Here is a 13,670-nt window from a genome sequence, read left to right as displayed (position 1 = left end):
AAAGGATTAATAATGAGTTTAAAGAGGCACTATGTAGTTTTGGGGAAGACATTTTTAATCAAACAAGAAAAATCTTAATTGGTTTATTTTCACGTGTCAGCAAAATGTCTTCAGTTTCATGATGAATAAACTAAATAAAAACCAAAGAAAGGCACCATTTTATACTTGGTGCACATGTAGCAGACCCCACCACCTCTCTAGGGTCAGTGTTTTGCTGACCTCATTTTCCTCTGAGAATAGCTGGTTTCATCAGTTACAAAAAAATATTTCTGAGTTTGCATTATTACCTTATTAATATTGTAAATATGAAATTCCTGAGTTTGATTATCTTTGGAAAACCTGGTGCAGCTTTCACATTGCACTAATCTGTACAAAGTTAAATATAATTTTCAGTGGGCTAACACATAGCTAATAAATACAGTTTTCTTAAGAAAGAAATGTTGTGTATTGCTTTCCACAGTCAACAGGCAATGGATTTTAGTTCTAAGTATGTTGTGAGCAAAATGTATGCACTTGACAGCCAGAAAAAGTACCTCCTGCACAGGGCAAGTAGAAATTTAGATGGGGCAAGTAGATTTGGGAAGCACTTGCCCTGAAGGGTAAGTAGGCAAAAACCTTAATGTTGGACCCTGTTCAATCTTTTCAGTATGCAAGGGAACCACTGCTTAGGAGATGATTTATTTTTCAGCAAGACAATGACACGAAGCATACAGTGAAAACTACACAGAAATGCTTAAAAGACAACAAGATGAATGAGTGGCCAAGTCAAAGCCCAGACCTCAGTCCAATAGAAAATTTGTGGATGGATTTAAAAAGGCCTGTTTACACTCGATCTCTGTGCAACCTGAAAGAGTTTGTGCAGTTTTGCAAAGTAGAATGGAGTTAAATTGCAGTGTATAGATGTGCAAGTTTGGTTAAGACCTCTCCACACAAACTCAGTGCTGTGATTGCAGCCAAAGGTGAATCTACTAAAAACTGACTTGAAAGGGGTCTACGCAGTCACTTTTTTTACATTATATATTATTAATTAATTGGAATTGATTCGTAGAAATATGTTTCCACCGTGACATTAAATAGTTTAGCCTAAATGTCAAAAAGCAAATTTATAGTGATCATGATTGATTTAAAAAAATCAATAAAAGGGTAAGACATCCAAGCGGTGTTAATTTTGTTGACTATGACTAAAAATGTTCGTTGACACACTTCTTTCCATGAGAAAGACTGGACTAAGACTAGCCAAAAATAAATCTTTGATGACGGAAGATGACAAAAAAATAAGTTTAGTTTTCGTCAAGATAACTAAAATGAGACTAAAATATAATTAAGTTTTGAAAGACATTCAAAATTTATGATTTTTCTCCATTGTGGATAAATCTGTCAATATATAATGCATCTGTATCTGAGACTGAAACTAAAACTAGAAATAGTTTTCAAAATCAACACTGCACCGGAGGGGGTAAATACTTTTTACAGGCACTGTAAAGCATGAGTGAGTCTTTGCCCCAAGTGAGGGAGTTCAAGTAGCTCGGGTCTTGATCATGAGTGAGGGTAGAATGGACCGTGAGAGGCTTATTGATGCAGCGTCAGCAGTTTTGCAGGTGCTGTACCGTACCAATGTGGTGAAGAGGGAGCAGAACCACAAGGCGAAGCTAATGATGTACTGGTCAATCTATGTTCCAACCCTCCCCTATGGTCATGAACTCTTGGTAATGACCGAAAGAATGAGATCGCATGTACAAGCAGTCGAAGTGAGATTCCTTAGGAGGGTGGCTGGTCTTAGCCTTAGAGATAGAGTGAGGAGCTTGGACATCCGTAAGGATCTTGAAGTAGAGCCGCTGCTCCTTCATGTCGAAAGGAGTCAGTTGAGGTGGTTCAGGCATCTGATCAGGATGCCTCCTGGGCGCCTTCCTGTGGAGGTCTTCTGGGCACCCCCCCCGAGACAGACCCAGAACTCGCTGGAGGCATTACATATCCCATCTGGCCTGGGAGAGCCTTGGAATCCCTCAGGGGGAACTACAAAATGTTGCAGGGGAGAGGGACGTCTGTGTTGACCTGCTTCACCTGCTGCCACTGCAGACCAACCCCGGAAAAGCAGAAGAAGATGGATGGAGATGGATGGACTGTAAAGCATTAACTAGTTCTCTTCAGAAACATCCACACTCCTCTAATGCATCATCGGGGCAATTTGGGGTTATGTAAGTGCTGCTGTCACAATACCAAAATTATGACCTTGATACGATACCTGCCTGAAGTATCTCGACACCGATACTGAAACGATACCATGGCAAAACCAAAAACTTCATAAACCTAATGGAATAATTGATGACAGAACATGGAACTTGATACTTTTAGGGTTTTTTTTCCTATTAACTTAAAATAATATTTTCAACGTTAAACATGCCAGTGTTCTCTCTTTAAAAAAAAAATATGAAGTTGATTTTACTGGCATCTGTTTGTCTCACTGTCAGCCAGAAAGTGTCGATACTCTAAACACATGGTATCGTTTGTTTTTTAAGGCGTGGTATCTGCTACTTTTCTAGTATCGGTATACCGTGCAACCCTATACATAAGTGTCTTGCCCAAGGACACATCAACATGTGACTGTCCAGATGTTTAGTTTCAAGATGTCTCTTTTTGTTAAATAGCAAAAGAAATTCACATTGAGTAGCTTGTAAATCTGTATCTTCAAATTGTGCGCTTACAATTACATGTTATTTCATTCTCAGTGGGTGACATGTTATTTTGTTCAGTGTGAACTACATATGTTGACAGGTTAAGCAAGAAAGCACTATAGAGCAAAGCTCTTTACTTGATTTCTGTGCAAATTATTTGGCTTTAAACTAAAGGAAAACAAATGTGTTCACCTGCAGTGACAAACTTCCATTTTCTACTCTGTGGCTTGACAATAATTTTTGATCAACTTATTTAATATTTTTGTTCTTGTCTTTTTCATAATATCGTGGTATTTCGTGGTGCACCACCGAAATATATTGATTTAAAAGACAAACGAGTGTCTGACTGTGTCCGAGTGAATCTCGGAGAGTTCATTCAAAGCTGTTAACCTGCTATTTGATCTTCTGACCAGCCGTAGGCCTGTAACTTTGTATTCAGAGCTCAGCACAAGGTCCCTGAACATGCACTTGTTGCTTGCATCCGTCTGACTCTTTATAACGTGTCGTTTAATTTTAATGGCACGTATGCAATAAAAACATCTGCACTGATCCACTAGGGAGCGAAAACACATGTACAATTTCTCAAATCTTACCTTTCATAAGCTCCCTTTCATTCGTCTCTCCATTTGGTGTTATTCCGTTACATGAAGGCAAAATGTGACCAGCCCCATTTGCTGAGACTTATCCCTGGCGTCCGTCTAAGAAAACTTTAATTAGATATACCAAAATGTTTAACCAGGGAGAATTAACAGCAACTATGTAATATCATGTAGGCTACATTTGTAATTGAAAACCTAGCTGTAGTCCATATATGGTAAACGTTAACTGAAAATAGAGAAGCAGGGTCGTTAACAGCCGTTCGAATTCACATGCCTCCACTTTTTTTTTAAATAAGACATTGTTGTCGATGGTTATTTGCCGTTAATCAATGAGAGCTGCGTGTTATTCTGGTATTGTGGGTATTTTTGGTGATGGAAAGCGTCCGTGACAACAACCTGGAAGTAGCTCTGTGAAAAACTTCCGCTCGATGGATTTTTCCAACCGGGGTCCTGAAGAGGGGTGGTTTGACTCACTTGATCAGAATGTAGGCGTTTTTTTTCTTCGAGCTATCATCCAGCATTTCATCTAAAACGTAATGACTCTGTTCTTCATATATACTTTCAAGGCTAAAGTTAGCTTAAGTTGTTTCTCTTGCCTACAGTATATTTTCAAATTCTTAGTCTCCCCTCCACTCCACTAGTCAACTAAGCCGTGAAGCTGTCAACACATGGCAGTTAGGGGGTGAACTCTTCTAAGGATATAACACATTTTCAGGGATTGTTAAAATTTACATGCAAAATTGCCATTTATTCCCTTTGCGGGTTCAAATATATTCACTGAAGAAGCAGTGTGACACGGGTACATGAAACTTTCTATTGTCTTCGAGCTTAGTGTCATCGTCAGAGTTTTGGCGCGCCTGTTTCCAGCTGAGAGGACACAGTCATCATTACAGGAATGAGAGAGGTACATGATCGCAGTTCAGTCAGCAGTGTTTAAAACAGCAGCGCATTCAGCTTTTAGGAACAAGATGAATCCTACATAGAGTTTGGACGTTTCTGTCGACTTTGAGACTGTTAAAGTTCACGTTTTGCTTGCATGAAAACCAGTAGTAATAAACGTGCATCATTTGCATTCATTTGAATTCCCTTTGAAGCAAAACACATAGCTGTCATAGATTAAGACATTCCGAGTCATACAGCTTTGTAAGACATGCCGGATCACTTTATTAATTGTTACCGTATTTAACATTATCTCCGACCTAATGCTCTTGTTGTCCCCCTGTGTCATTTTGTTTGCTTTTCAAGCATGGAGAGCTGCACACACGTTTTCCAGATCTCTGGTATCAAAAATCGTGACAAGAAGAAAGCTGTAGTCCAGGGAATCCTGCAGCTGGGTGGAAAATACATAGGTGGCTCTGTGAGTAGTGATTCCTAAAACAGTTTTTAATGGCTGGTTGGTTACTATAGATGTATAATGCTTTGGTCAGTGTCTAAAATTTTGTCTTAGTAGTGTCACCAGCAACCTAGAAACCAACCTAGAGAGCACTTGACTAATCTTTGCAATCCGTGCAAACACATGCATTCTTATTTAAGGAATAAATCTTCAGTTCAGTATTCTTTCAAAACAAGACTACTGCAAAAGTATATGCTCACCCTTGCTGTATGTGATTGTAGTGCATGAGGTGTCATGTGCCCATTAATGTATACCTTGGAAAGAGTTAAGTCAACAAAGTAGAGAAATGTAAACATTGTAGGAAATTATATAGATATTTTGAAGGTACATGATACAAATAATATTTGAATATAATAGTATGTAATGTAAGCATACATAGAACTAACAGTGGTATCTTGGCATCCAACATTAAGGATGCACAAGTTAAAGTATAAATGCACTGATGATGGTCCAGAAATACATAGTGCTCTGTATTGGAATACTAATTATATTACTAACTAATCAGACAGTGGTGCTGATCTACGTTCATTCACAGGGACATAGGTGATCCTCGATATCAAGGTTCTTTTGTTTGCTACCCTTTGTTACCTTTTGATCTGGTTTAGGAAAATCCTGTGGTTTTTTGCTCTTTGTGTTCTTGAGTAACTTGGATAACATTTTGCATGTAATTTGGCTGACAGCAGTTCCTTGTCTGTCAGTGTCTGCCTTTGCATATCTGGAAAATATTTGTCCACTGTCAGTTAGAGTCTGTGTGAATGAGACAGTACTTCATGCAACTGATGCATTGCAGTGGTTTTTATAATTGTCACGGCAGTTAAGTTTGATCAAAATGATTATCTATGAAATGTTAATGTAACCTTTTGCTCCATAATCTTAGAGTTTTTATCCACAACTTTATAAGTTATACATATTTGAAATGGTTGCTCTAGTGCTGGAGAAGTTATGATTATTATACATATATAATTCAATTCGGTAGACTCACATCTTGATGATCACACTGGAATATTTATGCTAAAATGTGTCATTCAAAGTCTTAATTTCAAGCAACACATGAACACTTCAATCTGGGTCAAAGATGTTTAGATAATACACAGGAAAATGTCAGCTTTGCTAACATGAAAAAATAGATTTAAAAATTTGATTAATAATTATTTTCCTTGTCTGTCTTTTTCTTGGTGTACCTGAAGGCTTTTATTTTGTTTTTTACTTATAAAAACCCATTAGTGTTTTTTGCTGTTACTATTTACAGGTGTATAAGTGTGCCAGCACCCATCTCATTATTCCTCAGGTTTTGTCCAGTGAGAAGTTTTTGGCTGCCTGTGCTGCAGGTCAGTGATAATAATAATAATAACTATATATAATGTTATTAAAAAGAATAGTAATAGTAATCAAAGGTCACACATTTTTCCCATTTAATTCCAGTTTATAATTGTCTCAGATGTCCCTAAAACATGCCTGTGAAGTTTGTTGCTGGGAAAACACTCCAGTATTGGATTTTTGCATGTCTAACTCCCCACATGACATCATGGGGGGGGTCTGAGAACAGCTTGTTTTAGCACACATTTTCTGAAAGGTGGAAACAAACGGCTGGGGGGGGGGGGGTTCTTGGGGTGATTGTAGACAGGCCAGGGGCACATAGTTTTGTTATAGAAGCCTGACAAGGTGTCTTTTGCATAATATGTGACCTCAATTCATAACAGTTCACCCTGATCATACTGTAACTCCTCATCTCTTTTGTTTGAAGATGGACATAGTTGATATCCAAAACTGACAGCCTAAATATTTTTCAACCAGGAAAGTGGGTTGTGACTCCAAACTATGTGCTGGACAGTGTTAAGAATGGCTCCTGGCTGGCAGAGGAGCCCTATGAAATTTCCATTTCCACTGGCTCCACATCAGATTTCTACCCCGTCAGACAGTGGAGGGAAAAGGTGACCAGTGGGAGGCTCACAGGGGCCTTCCAGGGCTGGAAGGTCCTCCTTATGGTCCAAGAGCCCACCCGCTGGGCCATGTTCAAACGGTAAGGTTTTTTTTCCCCCACAAATAAAATAGCCCATTATATGAATACAACAAATCAATTATTCCTTAACATTTCCCAGGCTGCTGAGAGCAGGCAAGGCTAAGGTATACCACTGCCCTCTTCCTTCTAATGCCTCTGTTACTCATGTTATGGCAAAACCAGTCACAGAGGATTCAAAATCCCACAACGCTCCTTGCTATCCAGTAAGCTTCATTGTTCAGCACCTCTTTGGGGTAAGTTACAGTCACTGAAGGAAAATAAAATGTTTGGGCTGCATTTGATGACACTTTTATTTGGGGAAAAATGGTCTGATTGTCTTTATGATTAAATGTGTAATCAATAAGTCTGCGAAGACAGCTCACAACTGAAGTACTTTAGAATATGATAGAAAGCAGCAAATAAAGATGCTTGACCATGCAAATGGTTGGCATTTACTCAAAGTATAAGCGAAACTAATAATCTAATGTCAAATATGTGTTTATTCATTTTATTTTGCTAAAAAAATCAGTTTTATATAGTTTTGAGATTATAGTAATTTCCATTAAAAGTTAAGTTTTTACACCGATATTGCACCCTAGCTATGTGCATGCAGCCCTCAGTTATAAAAGCCTTTTATTATCTGCTTAGATCCTCAAACCTGCAACTTGAAAAAGATGTTAAAAGATCTGAATCCTGCCTCCCTTTTTTTCTGACAGAGGAATTGTATGGACATATACAACTTGCAGGATGAGCTTCCAGTTGAGATTAGGAAAGCCAGCTTTGTTGATGCAGACTTTTCTAGGCTGGAAGTGGAGCTTAGAGAGTATGTTCTCAAACAGGAGGTATGTGATTATTTGTAAGAGCATAGTTATTCAGTAAGCTTTTATCATTTTAATTTTCTGAGGTTCAGTTACCTGTGTTGTACGTGTTTCACATTGTTAAATGGGGTTGTTCTTTACAGGGCTGGCCGAGGCTGTGCTTCCTTGAATTTCTAGGTTACAATGACCCACACCGTCCGCAATCCCAGGTAGATACTCCCATATACCTGCCCACCCCTCACACACCACTGTTACATTTCTAAAATAACTGTGTTTCATCAAGAAGATCAGGTCATTCAATTTCCTTTATGTCATAGATTTCAATGGAAAGTGACACTAAGAGCAAGGGCGCATCATACTCAGGTCAACAATTTAACCAGCACTGTCAGCTGATCTGAGAGTTTTGATTGGCAGGCCTATTAACAACACTCTCCACTGTCCTCTCCACACCTTACCCAAGTGGATCCCCATCAGATTGCTATTATAAGTGCTAGTGTATTTCCATTCTTGTACTTTCTGAATCCATATGCTATTTGCCAATAACAGACAGTCAGAAATGACCCCCAGGAACTTTGATGCCTGTTCACTTCCTATTTCCATTACCCTCTTGCCCTCGCCTTTTCCTCCTCCCTCACCTGCCTGTCTCTTTGAGTGCAAGTTTTCAGTCCTTGCTATGCAACTCTCACATTTCATCATTGGTCTTTTATTCCTTTAGGCTACTGAAACAGACTTCACTAATGTTGGTAGTATGATAGAGTGCGGGCTCTTCATTGAAGCTCTGGACTCGATCAGGAGTGCTGTATACCCCGGCCTGCTGCCACCAGCTGCTTACCTGGTCTCCCTTGTAGAGTATGCACAGCAGGTGAGCCCAGCATTACCAAAGTGCAGAAATTCACACCTGCTGCTGATTCAGCCTCAGGGTGTGCAAGTATAACTGGCTTCACCACATTTTCTTTTAAAGTTTTATTGGCACTGTGGAACATTGGACTAAAGTGACATCTAATGACCAGAACCACTTAAATTCCGATGTTGTTTATATATTTTGTGACAGGGGAGTGCCACTTCTGTCTTCCTGAGAAATTTCCAGCAGGTCATGAATAACCTGCTTGTCACCAACCCTCCCTGGTTGGCTCCCAGCTCAGCCAAGAAATACTTTGCCCAAGTGCTGCAGTGCCCTCGGTGTAAGACAGGCATGTGGCCTTTTCTTGAGACAGCCATCAGGTAACAAAATGTCACTTCAACACAAAGTATGTAAATTCTGCTGCCAGGGGTTGTCAGTCAAAACAATAGCAGAAGATGATGAGTACAGATGTGCTGCTAAGTTCCAGCCCTCTCTGTTGTTAACCTCCTTTTTTGGATTAAGGACTCTATTTGATTAAAAAAACACTGTACCCAATAAGGTATACTTACTAAACCACTGGTTCCCAACTTTGGGTCCAAAACCCCTTTGGGGTGGTGCCAGGGATTATGTGGGGGCGTGAGCGTCTGCTCTGAGGTTGTTAAAATCAAGTTCACGCATACAATCTAAACACTAGTGAATTGTGAAAACCCTTGTGTGATGGGCTATTTTTTTGGATTTTAACCATAAAAACAATTCTAACTGATGTGTATTTTTCACAGCATTATTTCACTGTTTTCATGTGGTTTCAAGGGGCTTGAGGTCATGTTAGATAGGAGTAGGATTGGGGCTCAGTGGAAAAAAGGTTGGGAACCACTGTTCTAAACAGTAAACCACTGTTTTCATTCCATGGATGAATTTCAGTCAATAAAGGAGAGAAGCTGGTTAAAGGGGCCTTCCTGGTTTTGTTGCTTGCTGCTCAAAATCAGTCTGGGATAGCTTCCAGCATTAATTTAGAGAGCCACTTTTAACAGCTTTTCTTCCAAATTATTTGGATTTCGTCCATGAAACAAAAATGGTGGTTTACAGTTTCGTGAATACACTTAGGGAGGGGATTTTTTGTTGAAAGGACTTCTCAGTTGAAATAACAAGTAAGCAGCAGAGAATGGCAAAGTTGAGCAGGTCACTATTTGACTTGAAAGTATCTAGTAGGGTTACAACATTGCAGGTTCTGGGGAGTGAAGTGTTACAGAAGGAGTTTGAGAACAGCTGATGGTAGAGACTAATCATGGTCTTTCAAAAATAAGCAGCAAAAATAATGAATGAGATGCAGCAACAGAACTGCAGCTTTGAGTAAAAACTGTCTTTGATGTAACCTTCAGTGTCTCTACATTTTGTGCCTACAAATCATGTTATAATGCTGGACATGAAAATGCTTGTTACAACTGTGAAAATCAAGGAATTCTCTTGCTTAAAAAAACTTAAGAAATGTTCAAAGTAATGTAAAAATTAAACTAAGAAATGTATGTATGTATATAATTTTTGTGGTCATTTTTAAACTTCATACATAAACTTAGCACGACAAGTAAGAAAATTAGTTTTTGGTAGATTATTTCTTTGTTGTAACAATGCTTCTTAGCAGTAAATCTTATACCATTGAATAGCCTGTTTATTTCCCTTTTAAATGACGCCACATTTGTAAGGAACATGCATTTGTCAGATGAGCAGCAGAGCTGAGTATGTGGGTTGCACCCATGAAAAATTTGCTAAATCTTCTCTGCCATTGACAGTTGTTTGGTGGATTGGATGATTGAAGTCTGAAGAAACAAGACATACTGGCAATTTAACAATTTATTCATTTAATAAGCAGGAGTCTCAGTAGCGTAGAACCATACACAGCCACAACAGCCTGACACTTCCTCCTCATGCTGACCACACACTGCTGTGGGATGGCATCCCATTCTTCAACCAGCATTTGTCGCAAGTCGGCCAATCTGGTTGTGTTGGTCACTCTAGCACGAACAGCACGCCCAAGCTGATCCCACAAGTGTTCAAAGGGGTTGAGGTCAGGACTGCTGGCAGGCTATTCCATCCGGTCCAATCCCAAATTCTGGAAGTATTCTCGGATAAACCTGCTCTGTGGGGGTGAGCGTTGTCATCTTGGAGAATAGAGTTTGGTCCCAGACTGTGGAGATATATGATTGCCACTGGTTGCAGAATCTCATCTCCATATCTCTCTGCATTGAGATTGCCTCCAGTGATGGCAAGCTTCATTTTTCCAGTGGGGGAAAACACCCCACACCATCACACTGCCTCCACCGAAAGATGTTACTCTGTTGGTAAAGCAATCAGCATAGCGTTCTCCATGTCTTCTCCACACTTTGACCCTACGATCCTACTGCCATAGGCAGAATCTGGACTCATCGCTGAACATAACGTTTCTCCACACATTCAGGTTCCAGTGCCATGTTGCCAACACCAGCCCAAACGGGCCTGACGGTGAAGGGCAGTCATGGCAGGCCTCATGGCAGCCTTATGAGACCGGAGATTGACTGTGTGAAGTCTGTTTCGGATTGTCTGGCAGAGAGCTGTCTGCCATATCGTTCTGCAAACCTTGACTACAAATCTGTAGAAGACAGTCTACGGTACCTAAGTGCTGACAGGGTGAGGAAACGGTCTTCTTGGGGTGTTGTCTTCTTGGGGCGCCCACTTCGCGGCCTGTCTCTGACATCCCCCATTATATGGACCTTGGTCTTCAGTTTGGAGATACGAGGGCTCACTCCAAGCAATGCCGCAGCTTGAAGTTGCCCTATAGCAAGGGCCCTATCCAGATCAGTCAAACGTGACATGCCGGTTCTTGGAGCAGACACCTAGTGACCACTGTAGCAGGGCCCATGCTCACCTGGGGGTACTGGAAGCTCAAAACAAATGTCAGTAGCAACAGCAAAATAAGCTGTTTGGCACTGGCAGAGAAGATTTGGCAAATTTTTCATGGGTGCAACCCACATACTCAGCTCTGCTGCTCATCTGACAAATGCATGTTCCTTACAAATGTGGCACCATTTGAAAGGAAAATTAACAGCAAGCAGAAAATTTAGGGGCGCGCAATGTAAATCAACTTGCAAAGTAAATATTCACATTTAATGCAACTGGGAGTAGAGTTGCACTTTCATTACACAGGTCACGGCACATTTTATTAGGGCCCTATGAAATCCGTTTTATTTTTTGCCAAATTCCTTTTTTTTTTTTTTGGAATTCTGTTTTTTAACCTTTCCACTAATTTTACCATAAAAAGAGTGTCCTGTTTATGTAAATTAATCAAATGTTCACTAATTAAATAGAAATAACCTTAATTTTATTGAAAAAGGGCCATTTTTTGGATCACCCTGATATAAAATAATTAAAACCAGTCAGATATTTTCAACATAGTAAGACACATTCAGGAGTATAATCTCGTCCTAACTTTTGTTTAGTGTAAATAAAGAAATCTTTCTGTTCTCTCAAACACAGAGTTATATTAACTTAATAAGAAGGTCACACTAAAGTTAAATATTTAAAAGTAAACCTGTTACCTAAACTTTTCTTTATTCTCTTAATAAGTAACAGTGCATGCAGTCTGATGCTGCATTGTGTTTTTACTCCTGACTGTAACATTTCTCTCCTCATCTCTCTCCATCCTCGCTGTCTGTCTGCCTGCCTCATATCAGACCGCTACGTTAATACAGACACGTGTTGGCTCATTAAGCAACCACAGGGAACTACAGTATCTACAGGATGAATTATTAAGCTAACTGTTACTTGAATCTAACATCATTGAGACTTCGGGACTTCATAAAATCTCGAGTTTGTCCGACTTGATTTTTAGCCTCTGAGGGGTAAGCGGTGTGCCTCGTGTGAGGTGAGACACACCGCTCAGGTGGTGTGGTGAGGAAAAATAACTTGAAGCACGGATGAGTTTTCTTGAAGGTGCAACATTATGTCCCACGGTACAGCCCCGTATGGGGCTACGTGATGTTCGCCGCTGTTTCATGCAGCCGCTTTGACATGGTGTTATTGTTAAGGAGGGGGCGGGGTGAGTGTTGTGAGTGAGGGACAAGTCGTGTCCCGCTGTAGTATTCCGCTGGGAACATATCCCTCAGATATATGTTTCTCTTTCTATATAAACACAGCATTTCAGTCAAATTCATTCAATTTACGCGTTAAATTGTAAATTCTGTTTTTATTGGCCAATTCCGCAATTCCGTTTACGCGGGAATCATAGAGCAAACACAATGTTTCAGACTTGCATTGTGTTTGCTCAAAGTGTCGTGTTTTAATTGTGTAGTTCCAGTATTATCCGCAAATTTCATGTTCCCCGCGTGTTGTGGGTATCAACAGCATAATATGCAGTTTATTGTATTTGTCTCCCTGAAATACCTCAGCCAAGTGAACTCACGCAGCCAGTCATCCCGAAAACAGAATTTCCTTCTTTTTTTCGCCATGTCCTCACAAAACAAGTTGGACTCATTATCAGGATTTGTCTCCTCTGGCACACTAGTTTAAATGGGAGAAAGTAAGCATCGATAGTCCTCTTCACCATTGTTCATTGTTTACAATAGTTATGTGAAACCTGTAGATAAGTGCGATAACCCCAAGACTTGCCTCGCCTCCCCGCTGTCACATACATTTGCCTGCCTTCTTCTTTGGTGTTCGTCTCCTTTCTTCTTCTTTTGGAGTTAATGTCGGTTAGCAAACCAGCTCATTTGCGCATTATCAGCAACAACTGGGCTGAAGTGTGGAGCAGAAGTTTGTCAGCAACAAAAAAAATTAATAAAAATTTAAAAATTGGCAAGTTTACTGGTCACACATGTGCAAGTAGAGGAAAAATGTACTCGCACTGTCTCAAATTTTAGGGGCAAAATGCGACCATTTAGGGGCAGTCTGGAGCCCTGCATTATAAAGTATTTAACAAACACCTTAATGCATAACTAAAGAATAAGTGATATTTTAAAAAAACTAACTTGTTATATATTTTTTCCCATTTGTGTATGTTGATATAGTTACTGTCTCTCCGGTGAGGCCACCTGTCACCAGCTCCCAGGACCTGCCCTGCCGACATTGTTACATTTCCACAGTGACATCCTGGCTTTGGTCCTGAAGCTCTTTCAAGGAGAGCTCCACTCTATCACCAAGGGGTAAAAACTATGAACTAACTTTTAACTGTTGAGTGATGCAAAATCCTGTGTATGATCTGTAAAATCCTGGTGTATATGACCCACTTTTAATACTAACATTATCATCAAAAAATACCTGAATACCAGGTACAACCAGTATACCAGTATAAGATGTGCACCATCATGAATGCAGTTGCA

The 13,670-nt window shown here is 39.9% G+C and overlaps 2 protein-coding genes across 2 annotated transcripts in view; one reads left to right on the top strand and one right to left on the bottom strand.

Moving 5' to 3' along the window:
• kiaa0825 (KIAA0825 ortholog) overlaps positions 1 to 3,606 on the bottom strand; it is a 220,875-nt gene extending 217,269 nt beyond the window's left edge. The window contains exon 1 of the mRNA XM_041788069.1: positions 3,266 to 3,606. The gene's annotated coding sequence lies outside the window, so the exon portion shown is untranslated. The remainder of the gene's footprint in view (positions 1 to 3,265) is intronic.
• A 162-nt stretch (positions 3,607 to 3,768) lies between these two features.
• slf1 (SMC5-SMC6 complex localization factor 1) overlaps positions 3,769 to 13,670 on the top strand; it is a 60,596-nt gene continuing 50,694 nt past the window's right edge. Inside the window, exons 1-10 of the mRNA XM_041786798.1 lie at positions 3,769 to 4,175; positions 4,517 to 4,628; positions 5,914 to 5,992; positions 6,459 to 6,684; positions 6,764 to 6,917; positions 7,380 to 7,505; positions 7,625 to 7,690; positions 8,197 to 8,343; positions 8,533 to 8,702; positions 13,359 to 13,493. Of these exons, the coding sequence (XP_041642732.1) occupies positions 4,518 to 4,628; positions 5,914 to 5,992; positions 6,459 to 6,684; positions 6,764 to 6,917; positions 7,380 to 7,505; positions 7,625 to 7,690; positions 8,197 to 8,343; positions 8,533 to 8,702; positions 13,359 to 13,493 (1,214 nt within the window). The 5' untranslated portion in view covers positions 3,769 to 4,175; position 4,517. The remainder of the gene's footprint in view (positions 4,176 to 4,516; positions 4,629 to 5,913; positions 5,993 to 6,458; positions 6,685 to 6,763; positions 6,918 to 7,379; positions 7,506 to 7,624; positions 7,691 to 8,196; positions 8,344 to 8,532; positions 8,703 to 13,358; positions 13,494 to 13,670) is intronic.

Source organism: Cheilinus undulatus, linkage group 5 (genome assembly GCF_018320785.1).
Source record: "Cheilinus undulatus linkage group 5, ASM1832078v1, whole genome shotgun sequence".
Taxonomy (NCBI): Eukaryota; Metazoa; Chordata; class Actinopteri; order Labriformes; family Labridae; genus Cheilinus; species Cheilinus undulatus.
The sequence above is the reverse complement of the archived record's forward strand: the minus strand, read 5'-3'. Positions and strand labels throughout refer to the sequence as shown.